General features: G+C 29.8%; 1 protein-coding gene across 1 annotated transcript; it reads left to right on the plus strand.

Annotated features, from left to right (window-relative positions):
• The first annotated feature begins 214 nt into the window (after positions 1–214).
• Positions 215–17,437, plus strand: LOC126889309 (perlucin-like). The gene is made up of 4 exons (XM_050657537.1): positions 215–453; positions 10,247–10,344; positions 15,066–15,174; positions 17,116–17,437. The coding sequence occupies exons 3-4, from the start codon at positions 15,075–15,077 to the stop codon at positions 17,382–17,384; spliced, it is 369 nt and encodes a 122-aa protein (XP_050513494.1). The 5' UTR covers positions 215–453; positions 10,247–10,344; positions 15,066–15,074; the 3' UTR covers positions 17,385–17,437.
• Positions 17,438–19,271: the final 1,834 nt, after the last annotated feature.

Here is a 19,271-nt window from a genome sequence, read left to right on the forward strand (position 1 = left end):
CTATCAACCGATAGAGCAGGCAAGATTCCGAAAGGGTTAAAGTACAGCGGATCATCTTCTTACGGTCAGAACGCTAATAGAGAAAGCCTACAGGAAGTTTATTTTCCTCGTAGATTTTCATTTTTACTTTGAAGCGTGTAAATATTTATCTCTTAACCATGAAGTTGTTTTGCAAATTTGTTTATCTATATTAACCCCCTGACCGTATATCGAGCCGTATATGACCGTCGATATGCGTAATAATAAGCTTGGTATAAAACCGATAAAGAAATAAAGAAATATTTAATTAATAGTCAATACAGTACGGGCTGTGTCCACGAACATTGACTAAAGATGACGATTTCAGTTCAGCAAAATGTCTTATAGTAGTCTTTGTGTTTGTTTCTATCAGCGAAGCTTACATTCAAGATGATGGAAATACTGCACACACTGTACCTGTACATGTTTCTTCAAGTAAGTAGTGTTTATATACATACAGGGTAGCGAAAAAGTATGGAAACACGGTAATTTCTCGGAAACCGCTAGAACGATTTTTTATAGATTTTGGTGGGTGAGTGTCTTATAATGCGGCCGATATTATATTATAGTAGTAATTACATTGTTGTCAAATCTTCCGTTTTTTTGTAAATATAATGAACTTTCTTATTTCAAATGAAACACCCTGTATGTTTTTTGTATTTTGACGTTCTTAAGAAATGTTGATTATTTTTTATGTTATATTCCCTATACCTAAATGCCATAATTTCGGAGTTTTTTTTTTCTCTGATTATGGCCTTGGTTTAGAACTAGAACCTTTAGCCACGTAATTGTATAACTTATCACTAACTCAGGTGTAATGTGTAGTGTGTTTGTTGAGTAAGTGTCTTGTTACTTTGCAAAGTCTACGTCATTTCGGAGTTACTGCTAGATTTATAAAAAAATTTTTTTAAACAAATTATAAAAATAGTTTTTTTTGGCCCGGGTAGACATTATTTTAGGTTCTTTGGATCATTGGGAACAAAAAAGGTCTTTTGTAATTTTTCTTTAAAGTTAATCGTTTCCGAGTTATAAACAATTTAAAATTGAAAAAATCGAAAATTTACGATATTCTAGGTTCAAAAAAACAAGTAAAAAATATTATGATTCTTTGGATCATTGGGAACAAAAAAGGTCTTTTGTAATTTTTCTCTAAAGTTAATCGTTTCCGAGTTATAAACAATTTAAAACTGAAAAAATCGAAAATTTACGATATTCTAGGTTCAAAAAAACAAGTAAAAAATATTATTTTTGAAACTACGAAGTGCCTAAATTCAAGTTTAAACCTTATTTTATCAGTTACCGATAAGTAATTTGGGTTTGTTTCATTTTAAAACACTGTTTTTTAGTTAATGCAGCCCGATTGCCCATCCTCTATATGCGCTTCATTAACAATTAAAAAAACAATGTTTGGGAATAAAACGTGCCAAAAATTCTTATAAGGATCTGATAGAAGAAGGTTTGAGATTGAAATTAAATTTAGGTACTTCGTAATTTCAAAAATAATTTTTTTACTTGTATTTTTGAAGCTTGAAAATCCACAAGGAAGAATTTCCTGTAGCTGGCTGTATACCATTAATTATAAGTAAAATTTAATAAAAAATTTTGGTCTTGGTAAAAGGTATATTATTTTAAAAAGCCCTATAGGGCTACAAACATCAAACAAAACGTTTTCGCTCTAAAAAGAGCATCATCAGTGTTGCAAGAACATGGTGAGCCAACCAAAAAATACGAAGGTCAAAGCCTTTCAAAAATGGACTAAAAGTCACATCAAAATGCTAACATAGCAAATTCCAAAGGATGGATATAATTCCTAAGGATACGGCTCTAGGATAACATATGACTCCCACACGTGGTAAGTGGGTCAAAGGTAACAAATTAGGTCATTATGTTACAAGAGGTGACAGGCAAGAAGGAATTATATCCATCCTTTGGAATTTGCTATGTTAGCATTTTGATGTGACTTTTAGTCCATTTTTGAAAGGCTTTGACCTTTGTATTTTTTGATTGGCTCACCATGTTCTTGCAACACTGATGATGCTCTTTTTAGAGCGAAAACGTTTTGTTCGATGTTTGTAGCCCTATAGAGCTTTTTAAAATAATATACCTTTTACCAAGACCAAAATTTTTTATTAAATTTTACTTGAAAATCGTTATTATTCAATTTTTTTCAGTTTTAACTTGTTTATAACTCGGAAACGATTAATTCTAAAAAAAAATACAAAAGACCTTTTCTGTTCCCAATGATACAAAGAACCTAAAACAATGTCTACCCGAGCCAAAAAAATTGATTTTTATAATTTGTTTAATTTTTTTTTAAATAAATGTAGCAATAACTCCGAAATTATGGCATTTAGGTATAGGGAATATAACATAAAAAATAATCAATATTTCTTAATAACTTAAAACAGAAAAAATATATATATAGGGTGTTCCATTTGAAATAAGAAAGTTCATTAGATTTCCAGAAAAACGGAAGATCTGACAACAATGTAATTACCACTATAATATCGGCCGCATTAGGAAACCCTTACCCACCAAAATCTATAAAAATCGTGCAGCCGTTTCCAAAATAATTGAGGGTTTCCATACATAAAACTCACTCTGTATATAAACTACTCCAAGAAATTAACACACCACCTTAAAAATGGGTCTTTTGATGTCTTTAATTTCCTAAACCTGTTGCTCGATGCAACTGATTTTTTTAATATTTCATTCTTTAACAATATCGCTGTAATAATATTGATGCTAAACAGGTAAATTGTCATTGTATACCGAGCTTACCAATCAAACTGTTTTTTTTTTTCTTAAAGTTCACCACACCCTGTGGAATATTCTAGCATTTAGAAAATACTGAAATTAAAACCCAACTATAGCCTCAGATTTTCTAAACATTCTGTTTTTTGATTCAATCGCTTCTGTTGGATAATAAAAAAGTTGGGTACTTTAACAACTAGCCATGTTTCTATCAGTACAAGGTGTGCGACAACCTTTAAGAGGTAATTTTGCATGACAAAGAAATGACAGTTTGCTTTATAAACAAACGTATGTCTGCAAATGCTTCGTTTCCGAGATATGGGGGTTGAAATTTTTCTTACAAACTGACGATTTATTTATTGCTCTAAAACCGGTTGAGATATGCAAATCACATTTGGTGGGTTTTAAGAGGTATTTATTACGCATTTTTAACAAACAATTAAGAATTTTATATTCACCATTGCCGTGCTTACGGATAATATGACCCGTGTACGCCAAAATGGAGAATATAAAATTTTTAATTGTATGTGAAAAATCTGCAATAACTGCGTCTTAAAACCAACCAAATTTTATTTGCATATCTCGGTTTTAGACAGTGCCGGATTTAGGGTACTTGCGGCCCCAGGCCAAATTACCCCGAGCGGCCCCCGATAACTTCACGATTATGTAATTAAAGCATAAAGGCGGGTTGACATTACTAGTGAATAACGAACGTGGCTCACGCTTACGTATTTTGCCCGTGCTATTGTTAGATATTTTATTATCTATTTTCAAACTCGAGCAGTACATTTGTATCTATGCATTGTATAAATACAAATATACTGCTCGAGTTTGAAAATAGATAATAAAATATCTAACAATAGCACGGGTAAAATACGTAAGCGTGAGCCACGTTCGTTATTCACTAGTAATGTCAACCCGCCTTAAAGCACATTTCATATTAATACATAACGTTTATTTTAATTTTACTACAGTGTCGTATCACATGAATTTTAATACAAACTTATTAAAATACAGCCACTGCAATCTGTAGCCTCTTATACGCTGGCAAGCGTTAATATTTATTTTTAATACGAACGTTGGTTAATGTACTCGATTTAAGTAGAGGTAATTATTAATTAATTTTGGACAATAAAAAATTCAATTTTTTTACCAAAAACGTTTTTTTTTTACAAAACGCTGCGGCCCCCTTTTGCTTGCGGCCTAGTGGTAAATCCGGCACTAGTTTTAGAGCAATAAAAAGTTTGTAGGAAAAATTTAAACACCCCGTCTCTTGGAATCGAAGCATTTGCGGACATAAATATGTTTATAATAGCCACTTTATACGATGCAAGTAATTGCACAATTTCTTGCGCAATAGGTTGCAACTAACTTTTTGCAATAAAGTGGTTACACGGTGCAAACAACTGCATAGATTGACATGAAATAGACAGAAAGAAACTTTGACAAAATAGCATAAATTTTAGGTTATGTTGATTTTATAAATTAAATGTAATTTTTTTAGTAGATTTATCAGATATTGGACCAAAAATGTTAGATTATAATTTGAGAAAATTATAATACATATTATAATATTATGTAGGTACCTATAACAAAATCAATTAATACCTAATGCAAGTACTCGTATACCTACAATAGGTACATTATTCATTTACAAAAGGAAACAAGTTATAATAAATACAAATAGAAAATAGTTTTTTTTAATCCCTATGTTGCATAGTTATCCACCAGAATAATGGTATCTGTAAAGCGTTAAATTGGTAAAATGTTCCTCTAGTTTTGTTAAAAAATTGTTTAGTTAGAGTTTGAAATTTAGGATGACAGAATGTCAACGTAGTAAAAACAAACAGTGTAGCCTTAAAAGTTACTAAAAATATAACCAAATTGCAGCAAAAATTGCGTGAAAAATATGACATGTTCTATTTAGCTGCAACTTCTTGCAGCAAGAAGTTGCAGCTTTTCTGTGCAATTTTCGTATGACACGATGCAATTTCTATTGCTGCAAGAAATTGTGCAATTAATTGCATATCAATCATGCAATATCATTACAGCGATATTGTTAATAGTACGTTCTTTAACGGTAAACTATTGCAAAACCTCTAAATTTTAAAGAACCGCCTGGATTGACATGAAATTTGGCATACACATAGCTAATAAGTCAAAGAAAAAAAGTGATATGATGGTGCCGATGTGTGCTTTTGCCCTGGGGTGACATTCACCCCTTGTTGGGGGTGAAAAAATATATGTCCAAAATAAGTTCTTTTCGAGTTATTTGCGAGTGAATTTGTTCATTTTTAAACAAAATAACCACGTTTTTAGACGGTTTTTCGCAAATAACTCAGAAAGTAATTATTTTGTCGAAAAAAATATTTTTAATAAAAATATAGTTTATAAAAAATGAAAAAAATGGTGCATATACTAAGTCTGTAGACCCAGTACAAGCAAAGTTGTAGCTAATGAAAAGTAGGTTCTTATTCGTCAAATTCCAAATCGAATATTGCATCGAGAAATAACCAAAAAACGGAACACTTTTCGGGGAGTACCCATTTCAACTTTTTTAAAGTGTTTAAAGAAACGTTTATTTTTGTTTTTTAAAAAAACTTCTAACCTTAAAAGTACCTAAGTGAGTTGTGCTCAAAACATTGCTGGTACCTTTTATTTTTTGGTAAGTAGAATCCCGAAAAGCACCCCCTAATTAGCATATCAAAAAAATTAATCGTAACCGCTTCACAGGTTACTTTGCTTATTTATTCTTTATACGATCTGTAAGTCTCAGCGGTTTAAAGTGCTTATTTTTGAAAAGGCTGTAGTTAAAATGGCTTGAACGAGTCACTAATCCCGAGTGTATGCAAACTTTGAATAGCCATAGCATAACCGATTTTTGTCTAACAGGAAAACAAAAAGTCCAAAATATTCAGAAAAGCAAAACGTACATTTTATTACTTCTTGAGATTTTTGGTATTACTAATAATTTTTAAGTTATTTTAAAAAAGAGCATTTTTTTCAAAATAAAAATAAAAAAAAATTAGAACTATTTTTTTTTCAAAATAAGCACGTTGAATCAATGAAACTTACAGACCATATAGACACAACAAATAAAGCAACATGTGAAGCGGTAAGGATTAATTTTATTTAAGTTTTTAATTAAGGGGTGATTATTCCGATTTTTTTATGCAAAATCAAAACGGACCAACTGTATTTTGAGCGTAACTTGCTCACATTTGTCGCTAGAAATTTTTTTTTAATATACATAAAGCCTTTTAAACTCTTTAAAAAAGTTTTAATGAGTTTTTTCCAAAAAGTGCTTAATTTTTTGGTTATTTCACGTTGAAATATATTTATTTGAAGTTTGGCGAATATGAACCTATTTTTCTTTAGCTATAACTATGGCTCTACTAGGTCTGGAGGCTTCATGTATACACCATTTTTTCACTTTTTTACAAGATATACTTTTGCTAACAATGGTTTTTTCGATAAAATTCTTACTTTTTGAATTATTTGCGAAAAATTGTCCAAAAACGTGTTTGTTTTGCTGAAAAATGAACATATTCACTCGCAAATAACTCGAAAAGTACTGACTTAGTAAAAAAACCGTATAGAATAAAAGTTGCTTAGAATTAGGCATTTTATCGAATTTCGGATTTATTTTGAACGTATGTTTTTCACCCCGAGAAGGGGTGAAACTCACCCCCAGGGCAAAAGCACACATCGGCACAATATCACTTTTTTCTTTGACATGTTGGCTACTCTGTTATGTAGATGAAATATAGAATAAAAGAATGTGTTGATATTTTATGTATTTGTATTTAAACAACTAACAACTCTTAATAAACGTGATTACATAATAGCCCGATCAAGGAACACAATTTACACAAACCTCAAAAAAATTAAAGGAAGGATGAAAATTTGGGAATATGTAGTTGAAATTGTCTATTATTATATAAGAAAAAGTTTACAATTCTAAACCGTCTCCATTTTACAAAAATAGGGAAATAAGGGTTGGTTTTTCATTAAAAGTGCTGTATTTTAAAAATAATGAAATAATAAAAAAAATGTAACAGTGAAAAATAAAATAGTCATCAGAGTGATTTAACCTTAAAGATTGGTCTTAAAATTTTTTTTTAGATCTTGATTATTTTATGAGATATAGCCTATTTTTAATAAGGGTTAAAAACCAAAAATTTTTAAAACGGTCTTATTCGCTTAGTTTTGTATCAATTAATCTGAAAATTGGTGAACACACTTTTTACAGATCTATTAAGGGCTTGAGGTTAAGATTTTCCAAAAATTTTCAAAAAAAACTTACGGCCAGTGGAAAAATTTTGGAAATTTTTTTGAATTTTTGGAAAAAGAACTGAAAACTTTGGTTTTTCCTGTAAGTATGTCTGTACTTACCTGAACGAATTACATGCGCGTGCACGTATCCTATATTATTTTCTTTTTGAATTAAGTTAATAATTTGAAAAACTATAATTTTAAAGTACATACTTGTATTTTTAAGTTAATTATTTCAATATAAACATATAAAATGAAAATATATCAAAATTTCTCAAAAAATATTTCTTTTACTAAATATTTATTAGGTTTTCTAAAGTTCATTTAAAAATTAAATTAACTTAATTAAAAATAAATGTACTCTATTAAGAGGCTACATCAGCGCGTCATCAATATTTTTTTTCGATAGTTCTCCGAACTTTAAACAGTGCGGCAACAGTGTGTCGGCAGTACTACAGTGCCAGTGATACTATACACTATACTATCAGAAACAAAGGCACAGTAATGTGATAACAATAATTATTATACTCATAGGCGCGCTAAATGTTGCCATGTCAGTCAAGTTCGATTTCTTGTTATAGATAATCGTTTTTTAGTAATTCCATTGTGACACAAAATCTAGACATGGGATAAAAAAGTTTATTTGAAGAAACTGTATTTTTTTGTTCTTCTTAAAGCGGCACAGACTCGTTGTTTATATCTAATTTAATTTTAGAGTAATTTCTACATACTAACATGTTTCTTAAATTGGGCTCTGTACCACAATTCTTTACTATATTGCGAATATGTGTGCCAGATATCTCGACAGAATATTCAAAATTAAAGTTGCAATCTTGGAACGCGTTTTTCGCGCGCTGATGTTGCCTCCTAAGTTATAAAGGATCAAATGAGCATGAAGTACTAAAATGATAAAAGGTGCAATGAAAAATCGTTTATTGTATATCGAACTGGATCGTCACTGTTTACATTTAATTAATTAATCTAAATTATTCAAAGTTCATTTTCATCTTCGTCTGATGTAAAATTTGTGTCTGAATCAACTTCAACTATAATAGAATCATCTGTAAAATCATAATTTTGGGTCTCTTGGCAGCTACCATCTAAACTATTATCATCTTAATCATCAGAAACTATAATGTCTTCCTTTTTATGATTTGTACAATTACCAGTTTGACAACTTCCGCATGCAGCATGAAAAAGTTTCTCCTCTTTTTAATACATATTTTTGTCTACATTCTAATTTCATCACAGTCCAGAAGCATTTTGTGTCTATCATCTTTTCTTTCTGAACTTACACTTTTTAATGTTTCAATTCCACGTTTGACAATTACAATTTTTTCGTTATCACATTCTAAATGTTTTTCACAAATAAAACAAGAATTATTATTTTTTGTTTCACTGTTCGCACTCATTGTAAATATTTACACAATTATTTTATAACAAACAGATTACTTTTATAGATAATAAGTTTTTTTTTCTCTGATTCTGGCTTTGGTTTAGAACTAGAACCTTTAGCCACGTAATTGTATGACTTATCACTAAGTCAGGGGAGTAATGTGTAGTGTGTGTTGAGTAAGTGTCTTGTTACTTTGCAAAGTCGAAGTCATTGTCTTTGCAAAGAGACGCTAATTGTTTCCGAACGTCTGCGGTCCCTAGATAATAAGTTATAAATTCAAAAACTTTGACAGCCGAAAACGATAACAAAACATTGCAGCGTGAACATTGCTCCAATTTTTTAGGTTATGTTCGTCTACTGTGTTTAGGAAGCGCGCCGTTTTCTCTTTTAAGCAACTTTTTCACCTGTGTTTACGTACCCCATATATTTTTACCTTTGCAATAGGCCTGTTGTATATATATGTAATATGTTATTCAAGCCTTTTTTAATATGTTCCCATATTTTCATTTAAAAAAAGACTTTCAAAAAAGAATGGCATCGATTTTATTAAAACATGACATTTTTTTGTAGTTGTTTATAATAAGTGAGCCTTATTTAAAAAGTATTCTATGCATAAGAAAAATAGATACCGCTTTCGAAAAAGTACATTTTCAAGTACCTACAAGCATATTTTTAAAATTTTTATGAATTTTCAACAAAGATATTATTGATTGAAATCTTGAAAATTGACTTAAAATAAAAATCAAATAAATATCCATTTTTATCGCCATACAAATTTTTATCCTTTAAAGTAACATTGTGCAATTTTAAATCTAAATGTTAATTAGCCATCTTAAAACGTAAATCTAAAAGGAATTTTAATTTAAATAATTACGTAAATTTTTGTGACAAAAAATATGTGTTGCTCTCAAAACTTGTATTAGTATATTTTAAAACATATTTTTCTAAATTAAATAATTTGTAATTCACAATGAAAATATATTCACGTTAAAATTGATATTTTTCTAAAGGTATTGTGTTTTTTTCGTATATTTTAATGTTTGATAAATGCCCCAAATTATCGATTTAAAAGTTAGTTAATCTTAAAATGTGACATTTTTGTTGCGCGCGCAATTCAAATAAGCGCCCCTGTTAAGTACTTTAAAAAGGGCTATAGGTTAGAAATGAATCAAGATGCAAACAAAGTTTTTAGTCAAAATGTTAGGATAAAAGTACCTTGATGATTTTTAAATAAAATTTTTTGTTATTATTGCCTTATTTTCCGAAATACAGCACTTTTAATGAAAAACCAACCCTTATTTCCCTATTTTTGTAAAATGGAGGGGGTGTAGATTTGTAAACTTTTTTTTATAAAATAATAGACAATTTCAACTACCTGTTCCCAAATTTTCATCCTTCCTTTATTTTTTTTGAGGTCAGATTGTTCTTTGATCGGGCTATAATTCTACATCGAAGAGGAAATGAATGAATTGACATTTTTCATTCTTACAAAAACCGTTGACAATTGACATAACATAAGCAATGCTGCCAATCATAGAGCACCAAACGAAACCAAGACAGGTTTATTCCTTATTCTAGAGTAATTATTTAACATACGCGTGTGCCAAATTTTATGTCAATCCAAACGGTTCTTTAAAATGTATAGCAAAAACCGTTAAATAATGTACTATAAAGAATAAGGATATAAAATATTAAAAAACCATTTAAATCAGGCAACAGGTTTAGGAAATTCGAGACATCAAAAATGACCCATTTTTAAGGTGGTAATTTCTTGAAGTAGTTTATTTTGAATTATGTTTTTAGGACCTCAATGGGAAAAAAACTTCGAGAATGGAGTAAAATCGGCTCTGCCATTGGTTCGTTTCGAAAATAAACTCTATTACTTCGGCGGTCACACACCGGTGAGAACTTTAAATATTTTAGGCCTGGATCACGCGTATCAAAAAAAGTTTACTAATAGCAAGCTGAAAATTTGTTAATATCTTAACGATGTCTAGTCGGACAAACTTTGATGTATGGGAACACTGGAACAGGAGAAGTTTTAATTGTGGAACGTGATGTTAATTATGGAACGTGTTATCCTGACAAGTTTATGATTGTGAAAACTAGCAGGTTGTTTTTAGGTTTATTCAATAGCAAACTTTATGTAATAACGGGTGTCCACTTATATTTTCCCCCATTTTAACTGCCTATAACTTCTAAACGGCTTAAGACAGAAATATGCGGTTTTCGCTGAAATGTTTTATTTTAGTAAAAGTTTTGTTTGAATGGATTGAATTTTTTTATATGGCTTTTAAATAAAAAATGGAGGATTAAAAAAAACGTTGTTGTTTTTTTCATTGAAACACCTAGTAATTTTTTTTGTAAATTGAAAGAACGATCATTCATTTATCCAGTTATATGAAGTTTTTTAAAATCGGTTGTCAAATGACTGAGCAATTCATTTTTAAAATGAGAGATGCAATGTGGAAATCACATAACATACATATAGTCCAGGGCCCATCTGTTTTGAGATGGACGTTGAGAGGTGACTCAAACTTTTTTGCAGAAATAGCTTGAAAATACCTCAAATAATAATATTTGAGTTATCCTCCCACTCAAAATGGTCCGGAACATTGTTTAAATAATCAAAATGTCAAAATATAAAGGAAAAATTCGATTTTTTATTGGTTTTTTGATTATAACTTTAAAACTGTTCATTTCTGAGAAAAGTTGTACTGACATAAAAGTTGTATAATTAAATTTCCTACAATATAGAATTGGTTAAAAATTAAAAAATAGTCACCCTTATTGCAAAATTGCAATAATTGCGAAAAAAAAACATACAAAAACAAGTATTCGCATTTTACGTTTTTCAACCATTTATGCTACACTTAGGACCTTCATATTTTATCCAGAAAAACTTTATGATATAGTAAAACAACACTGTAAATTTCATTAAGATGGCTTTTAACAGATTTTGCAAAATAAATTTTGCAATCCAGCTTTCGCAAAAAAAATTCATTTTTTTAAATGTTGCAGGACTGAAAATAAAGCAGATAACAAGTTGAATTTTTTTTGCTTATAGAAGTGTACTTACTGTACCTTTAATTTGCAATTTGCAAAATTAAAATCGATTAATTATTACGGCGTCAGGAAATTTTTTAAGTAAACATTAATTTTTGGGGCTACGCGCAGGACAGCGGTGTTCGATTCACACAAGTTGATTTCACCGAAATTTATTCCAATATTTATCTAATATATTATTTTCTTACTCTATATTTTGTTGTATTTTAGTATTTTAATTCCACAAAAATCAAACTAATTTTATTATTGTTTGTGAAATATTGTTTAAACCATTGCATATGTTTAAAAATAATAAACTTTTATTCTCTAAGTTAAAATATATGAACAAAGAAAATTTTTGCTAAAAAAAGTGTTATTTCAAAGGACAGAGTATGTGTTTTTATTTTGCAATAAAGAAATTTATTTATTTATATCGAAATGTAATAAAAATTAAAATGTATCAATCATTATCAAAGGTCACTGGAATGCCCCGTCAGAGCAAACTATCCGCTGTCCTGCACGTAGCACCAATAATTAATGTTTATTTAATAAAATTCGTGACGCCGTGGTAGTTAATCGATTTTAATTTTGCAAATTTCAAATGAAAGGTACAGTACACTTCTATAAGAAAAAAAAAATGTTAACTTGCTATCTGCTTTATTTTCAGTCCTGTAACATTTTGAAAAAATGAATTTTTTTTGCGAAAGCTGGATTGCAAAATTTATTTTGCAAAATCTATTGAACCGATCTTAATAAAATATATAGTATTGTTTTACTGTGTCATATAGTTTTTTTTTATGAAACATGAAGGTCCTAAGTCTAGCATAAATGGTTTAAAAACGTAAAATGCGAATACTTGTTTTTGTATGGTTTTTTCGCAATTATTGGTATTTTGCAACATGGATTACAATTTTTTAAATTTTTAGCCAATTCTATATTGTAGGAAATTTAATTACGCAACTTATATGTCAGTACAACTTTTTTCGAAAATGAATACTTTTAAAGTTATAAACAAAAAGCGAAGAAAAAAATCAAATTTCTACTTCATTTTTTGACATTTTGATTATTTAAACAATGTTCCGGACCTTTTTGAGAGGGAGGATAACTCAAATATTATTATTTGATTTATTTTCAAGCAATTTCTCCAAAAAAATTTGAGTCACCTCTCAACGTCCAAATGTACTAATATTTTTACAGATGCGCCCTGGTCTAATAATATTGTTCATGCTGTTCTGAAGCTATTATCTTGTGGCATTTTTATAATTAACTAGTTTTGATGGGAAATAAGCCACAATTTTAATAAAAAAGGTATTTTGACAACGGCATCCGATTTGGACGTCGAAACGTTAATGAAATCATTTTTTAAATAAAATAGTGGCTTAATTTCCATCAAAACTAGTTAATAATAAATATCAATTTGCTTAGTTATGCTATTTAGTTATGTGATGTCTACGTTGCACCTGTCATTTTAAAAATTAATTACTTAGTCATTTGACAACTGATTTTAAAAAACTTTATATCGCTGGATAGGTGAATGACTGTTCTTTCAATTTACAAAAAAATATGCTGGATATTTAATTAAAAATAGTCAAAAACGTTTTTTTTCAAAAATCCCCCATTTTTGAAGTTATACTTCTTACGCGCGATATGAGGGTGAATTTTTATATGTTAAAACCTATGATCCGGGCGCATGCGCATTATAACTTTGTTCTGATTGGATGTTCAAATGAGATGTCAAAAATTATCCAATATGGCAGCTGTAGCACAGCTGTGGTGTGGACGGTTGACGGTTTGGTTATGTAATGTATGGTTGTTGCGTGTTAAAATTTGTGGGAAGAGAAACAACAAAGGTTAGTTAATAGTTATACTGCCTTTTTGAAGTTATACTTCTTTAGGCGCGATTTCATTGAGGGTGAAATTTTATTAATCTACGCGCATGCGCACACAGGCAGTATGGAGTTCGTTACTAAATGTTTTAATTTATGTATTTATCAGTCCAGAAAAGGTGTGGAAAGAATATATTAGTGTTTTTAAATATATTTTTCTACAAACGTGTTAAAAATGCAATTTACAACACTCCATAGGAGCGTTAAAAATGCTACTTTAAAGCACCGGTGCTTTAAAAATTTTAAGGCACTGCAGTTAAAAGTGAATTGTCAAATTGTGAAACGTCAAAATATTTATATTTCATTTAGTAACATTAATAGGTATTAATAATACCTATTTACGAATGTTTCTTCTAAAATTCAGGAATATATTAATTTTATAATACATTTAAGTATGTAGTAATTTTCTTTACAATTTTTACTTACCAATTTGTTTTGTTTATACCTAATATCGCCGTTTTCTAGCAAGGGTCTGCGTAGATTAGCGGTATGTGTATTTAGCTACGGACCCGTTAGTACTTGGTTCGATTCCCACATAAGGAATTTGTTTTTGTTTATTATTAATGGTTATTGACATCTTAGACTATTATTATATGGATTTATAATTGATTAAAAATAATTAAAAATAATTAAAAATAATTAAAATAATTAATCGGGATGTTCCCCAACTATTTACCGGGTTGCAAATTTATAATAATTGCCTATTTCAAAATGCACTTTTGAAATGAATTTTTCTTATGCACAAATGCAATTTCAGATTTCTTATTCATTACAATAAGTCACAAAATTTCCTGACATTCTCACGAATCCAAGGCACCAAACTGCATTAAAATCCGTCTTACTGCGCCAAAAATCGAGAGTAAGGCCTTTTTTTGTACTTCAATGCCTCGACTAATTCGGCCAGAGATCGAGAGGTCGTGAGTTCGAATCCAGTGCAATCCTATACTTTTTTTTTATTTTTTTGAAAGCGGTAAGCACAAAATTAGTTTGTTGTTAAAAAATTAAAACAAACTGTTTAAAGTATATTTATTTTTAAGAAATCATATAATAGAAGTATAACTTCTTATGTGCGTACAAAGTACACACACATTCTTTTTTTTTTCGTAATTGAAAGCGATATAAAAAATTCAATCCATTCAAACAAAACTTTTACTAAAATAAAACATTTCAGCGAAAACCGCCTATTTCTATCACGAGCCGTTTAGAAGTTATAGGCAGTTAAAATGGGGGAAAATATAAATGGGGGAAAATATAAATGGGGGAAAATATAAGTGGACATCTGGTATATGAATAAATGTTGGTCCAACAAATATGTTGGGCATTTTAATAAGTCCGACACGTAGAACATCTCTAATGACAGGAATATTGTTGGTGGTAAATAGCAGTTTGATTTTTGCATGAGACTTTAATGAAAGGGTAACAAATTAATTGGAAGTTCTGTCCGACAAACTACATGGGACGTTTTCATAGTCTGACGTTCGAAACCTGTAACCTGTTCCACAATTAAAACTTCCCCTGTTCCAGTATTCCCGTACATCAAAGTTTGTCCGACTAGACACCGTTAAGCTATTAACAAATTTTCAGCTTGCTATTAATAAACTTTTTTTTGGTACACGGGATCCAGGCCTATTTCATAAAGACTTATTATTTTTAATCCATAAAACTTTTTCATTAATTGTATTTGTTTGTAGTTGAGTTGGATGGAATCTCTAAACTTTTGCGAAACAATTCACATGAAGTTGGCATCAATTAATTCAGCAAGAGAAAATAATAAAATCGCGCAGTTCGCAAGACAAGCAGGTACCTAATAAAATTTTTATATATTATTATATATTAACATATAATATGTAATTATAATTATATATAGTGGAGTCAATGTAGATCGAAAACTTGCATTGTTTCGAAAAAAATCAAACAAGCTTATATTTTTCTAAAACCTTTTTGTTGGTTTATAAATATGTTAGAGTAAAAAGTTCTAGTTATCTGCGATAAGATAGTTTTAATGTCCTTCTTTCATTTCCATTTTGTAAAATTTAATTTGATCCATTAATTAAAAAAATATGTTAAATTAATATTTGTGAGACGGGTGGCTTGAGCGTTATAAACAAAATATATGTTGTTTATTATACATTTCTTAAGGAAATTATAAAAAGTTCTATTTTGTTTGATTTTTTCCGTAAGTAAAAACTCCATTGACTAAACTAATACTTCAAAATAAATCTTCTAAACTGTCAGCGAATACCACTGTGTCGTCTGCGTATCTTATTAAACGCTTTTCTTTACTTCAATAGTTTGCATCAAATCTTTAGACGTTAATTTGACTGACTTTTCTTTAATGCAAATGAATGAAAATTTGTAGACATATGCATTCGCGGGAACAATACACGAATAGTCAATAAAAAATGTATGTTTATAAATTGTTTAAATAAAAAAAAACGATTTTAATGAAAAATGCTTAAATTCTCTTGTTTTTTACAATGTAGAAACTTGAAACTTTTACGGATTGTAGCTAATGATATGAACTATACATAATTTCACTTTTTATGTTAATTGTTTACATTATGCTTCATAAATAAACAATAAAGTTTCAAATTTTGAACGCTCATATATTTGTTTATATATAAATCGGCGTTTATTCGTGTCAAATTTCAATACTATACGAAACAAAACTTCAACCAAAACTCGAATTCAAAAAATTCGTGTTTTTATCGTAGTCTTAGAAAAACCACCGGCAGAGACGTTTTGTGCTACAATTAACATTAGAATTCGTTTTGTCGTATTAATTAATTAAACGCTTTTCTTTAGTTCAATCGTTTGGGTCAAATCTTTGGACGTTAATTTGACTGCCTTTTCTTCAATGCAAATGACTAAAAATTTGCAGAGATATGCATTCTCGGGAAAAATACACGAATAGTCAATAAAATTTTTTTGTTTATTAATAAATGAAAAAACGATTTTAACGGAAAATGCTTAAATTCTCTTGTTTTTTACAATGAAGAAGCTTGAAACTTTTACAGATTGTAGCTAATTATATGAACTATACATAATTTCACTTTTTACGTTAATTGTTTACGTTATGCTTCATAAATAAACAATAAAGTTTCAAATTTTTTGCCGATTCCGACTACTTTTCATGTTTTTACATCAAATGTTTTATACAAATTTTTATAAAACATGACAATATATTTTAATGTTTGAAAAGTGTAAGACCAAAAAGTAAAAAATAAAAAAATATGAAAAAAATATTTTTAAGAATCGCTTTTCTTTAGTTACGAGTAACTAAAATTAAACATATTATAAAAAAATCAACCAAAAAGCAAAAAATAAAAAAATGAAAAATCTAACACATTCGTTAAAGAAAAGCGTGGAGGGAAAACCGTTTATTCGATGAAGACGCGCCACGCTTTTCTTAGACGAATGTGTTAGATTTTTCAATTTTTTGTCTTTTTTGTTTTTTAGTTGATTTTTTTATAATAAGTTTCATTTTAGTCACTTGTAACTAAAGAAAAGCGTTTCTTAAAAATATTTTTTTTTCATATTTTCTTATGTTATTGATACATTCTCCGTTAATTCGAATTCCGGCTTCAACATCATCCACTGCTTCTTGAAAGATTTCCGCAGAGTAGATGTTAAACAGCAGTGTTGATAGTATACATCCCTGACGGACCCCACGTTCGATTTTGATATCGTCGGAGTCATCTCTACTCCTAGGTAATTGAATTAAAATGTTTTTCGTTTTAGGTATCAGTAATCTATATTGGATTGGGGGAGCTAGATTCGTAGATAACGTCAAATGGTTGTGGATACCTTATGGAAGAGAAGTCGACTACAGCAACTGGGCCGCCGGTCACCCAGTTAAGAATACTCTTAATTGTATACTGGGGTCGAACTGGGGAGTGGGCGAACAGTTCACTTGGGTTGTGGGAGACTGCTATGCGCGACTGAATTTCATTTGTGAAAGATATGTGGATGATGTGGGCTCTACACTTGGGGGCGCTACACTATCTTGAGTGATATTTAATACAAATTATTTTTTTAAATAAAGTTTTTTTATAAATAAAAATATAGCTATTGGTTTGATTTCGATACCACACAAAGAGTAGAAATAAATAGTTTATATAGCAGGGGTGGCCAAGATGCTTGATAGTCGGAGCCATTTTTCAAAATTTGAAATTTTTCGCGAGCCGCAATTAAACAATTATCTAAAAAGTGTATAAAAGGTATTAATTTTTTCTCTTACTGTTTGGATTTAACCAATTTTAAAGTGAAATAAAATGGTTCACATCGTTGTTTCAAATATGCAAAAAATCTACGAGCAGCCTTTACTAATTCAGGATACTTCGATTCTTCATCATCCTTTCATCTTTTTCTAGGATGGCCTATTGATCTTCTATCGCCTCTCAAAAAATACAGTCTTTAACACTCTGTCTTCCTCTGATCTACCACATGACCTGCCCATCTTATCTTAGCTTTTGTATGTCTGACGATGTTTTCAGTATCACTTTCCTATCAATTCATCTCTTTAAGGACTAAATACCATTCTGAGGACTTTGCTTTCAAATACCAGCAGCTTATTTATTTCCCATTAGCTTATTTATTTAATCTGTGACAATATAGCCGATCTTCAAAAACTTGTCACTATAATAGGGGAATACAGTAAGAGAATGGGATTAGAGATTAATACCAAAAAGACCAAATTCATGATCATCTCCAGAAACATGGTTGCACTTTAAAACTCAACCATAACACTGAATACCAAGTCCATTGAAAAAGTGAGCAAATTTAAATACCTGGGAACGTGGCTTTTTGAAGACTGGGCATCGGACAGGGAAGTAAAAGGTCGCATTGAGCAAGCTCGACAAGCTTTCGTAAAATTCAGGAAGGTACTGACCTGTTCAGAGTTCGATCTTCAACTCACACTAAGGTTTACTAAGTGCTACGTCTGGTCGATGCTGCTATCTGGCGTAGAGAGCTGGACATTCGAAACGAGGGATATAAACAGATTAGAAGCCTTCGAAATGTGGCTTTATCGCCGTATCCTAAAGATACCATGTACGGCGAAAGTCACAAATGTAGATGTTCTTAAAAGAATCAACCAAGAACGCCAATTTTTCGAAACCATCAAGAAATAATTGATGGATTCGACCGTTACTTGATGGAAGTTCATTTTATCTAACAATAAAACACTGAAAACGTTTGTTTTCTATACTTCCACAAAATTTATTATATCTAAGTGACTACAGCTGTTTCGGCGGAGTGCCTTTCTCAAGTACTTGAGAAAGGCACTCCGCCGAAACAGCTGTAGTCACTTAGATATAATAAATTTTGTGGAAGTATAGAAAACAAACGTTTTCAGTGTTTTATTGTTAGACATCAAGAAATAGCCTAATAAAATAAAAAAAAATCAAAATGTAAATTAGTACAGGTTGAAACAAATTTTATATCAAAGTTTAGGTGGGTACAAAGGATATTTTCAAAAAAGTATCCAAATCATACAAGGGGATCATTGTTTAAATAATTAAGAAGTGGTCATTTTTGCAAAAAAAAAATATTTTATAACTGCTGAGGTAATTCACTTAAGTAATGAAGGTTTATGGGATTTTTTCTGCAAAGTTGAAGGGTAAATCTTTCACATAAGACTTACTAAATTAAATTTGACCCCCTATTTATTTAAATAATTTTATATAAAACTTTAAAAACAAATTTGCAAAAAATTATTTTTAGCGTTTTAAATAAGCACTATAAAATATCTTATTTTACAGACGAATTTGCGCTATGTTACCAGTATTAAGCAAAAAAAAATTGGTCGAAAAATATTTAATATTTTTTGAGATATTGAATTTATTTATTAAATGTTACTATATTTTCAATTGCAAAACCGCGGTTGTTGCCAAAGA

The sequence above is a fragment of the Diabrotica virgifera genome, chromosome 8 (genome assembly GCF_917563875.1).
Source record: "Diabrotica virgifera virgifera chromosome 8, PGI_DIABVI_V3a".
NCBI classification, from domain to species: domain Eukaryota; kingdom Metazoa; phylum Arthropoda; class Insecta; order Coleoptera; family Chrysomelidae; genus Diabrotica; species Diabrotica virgifera.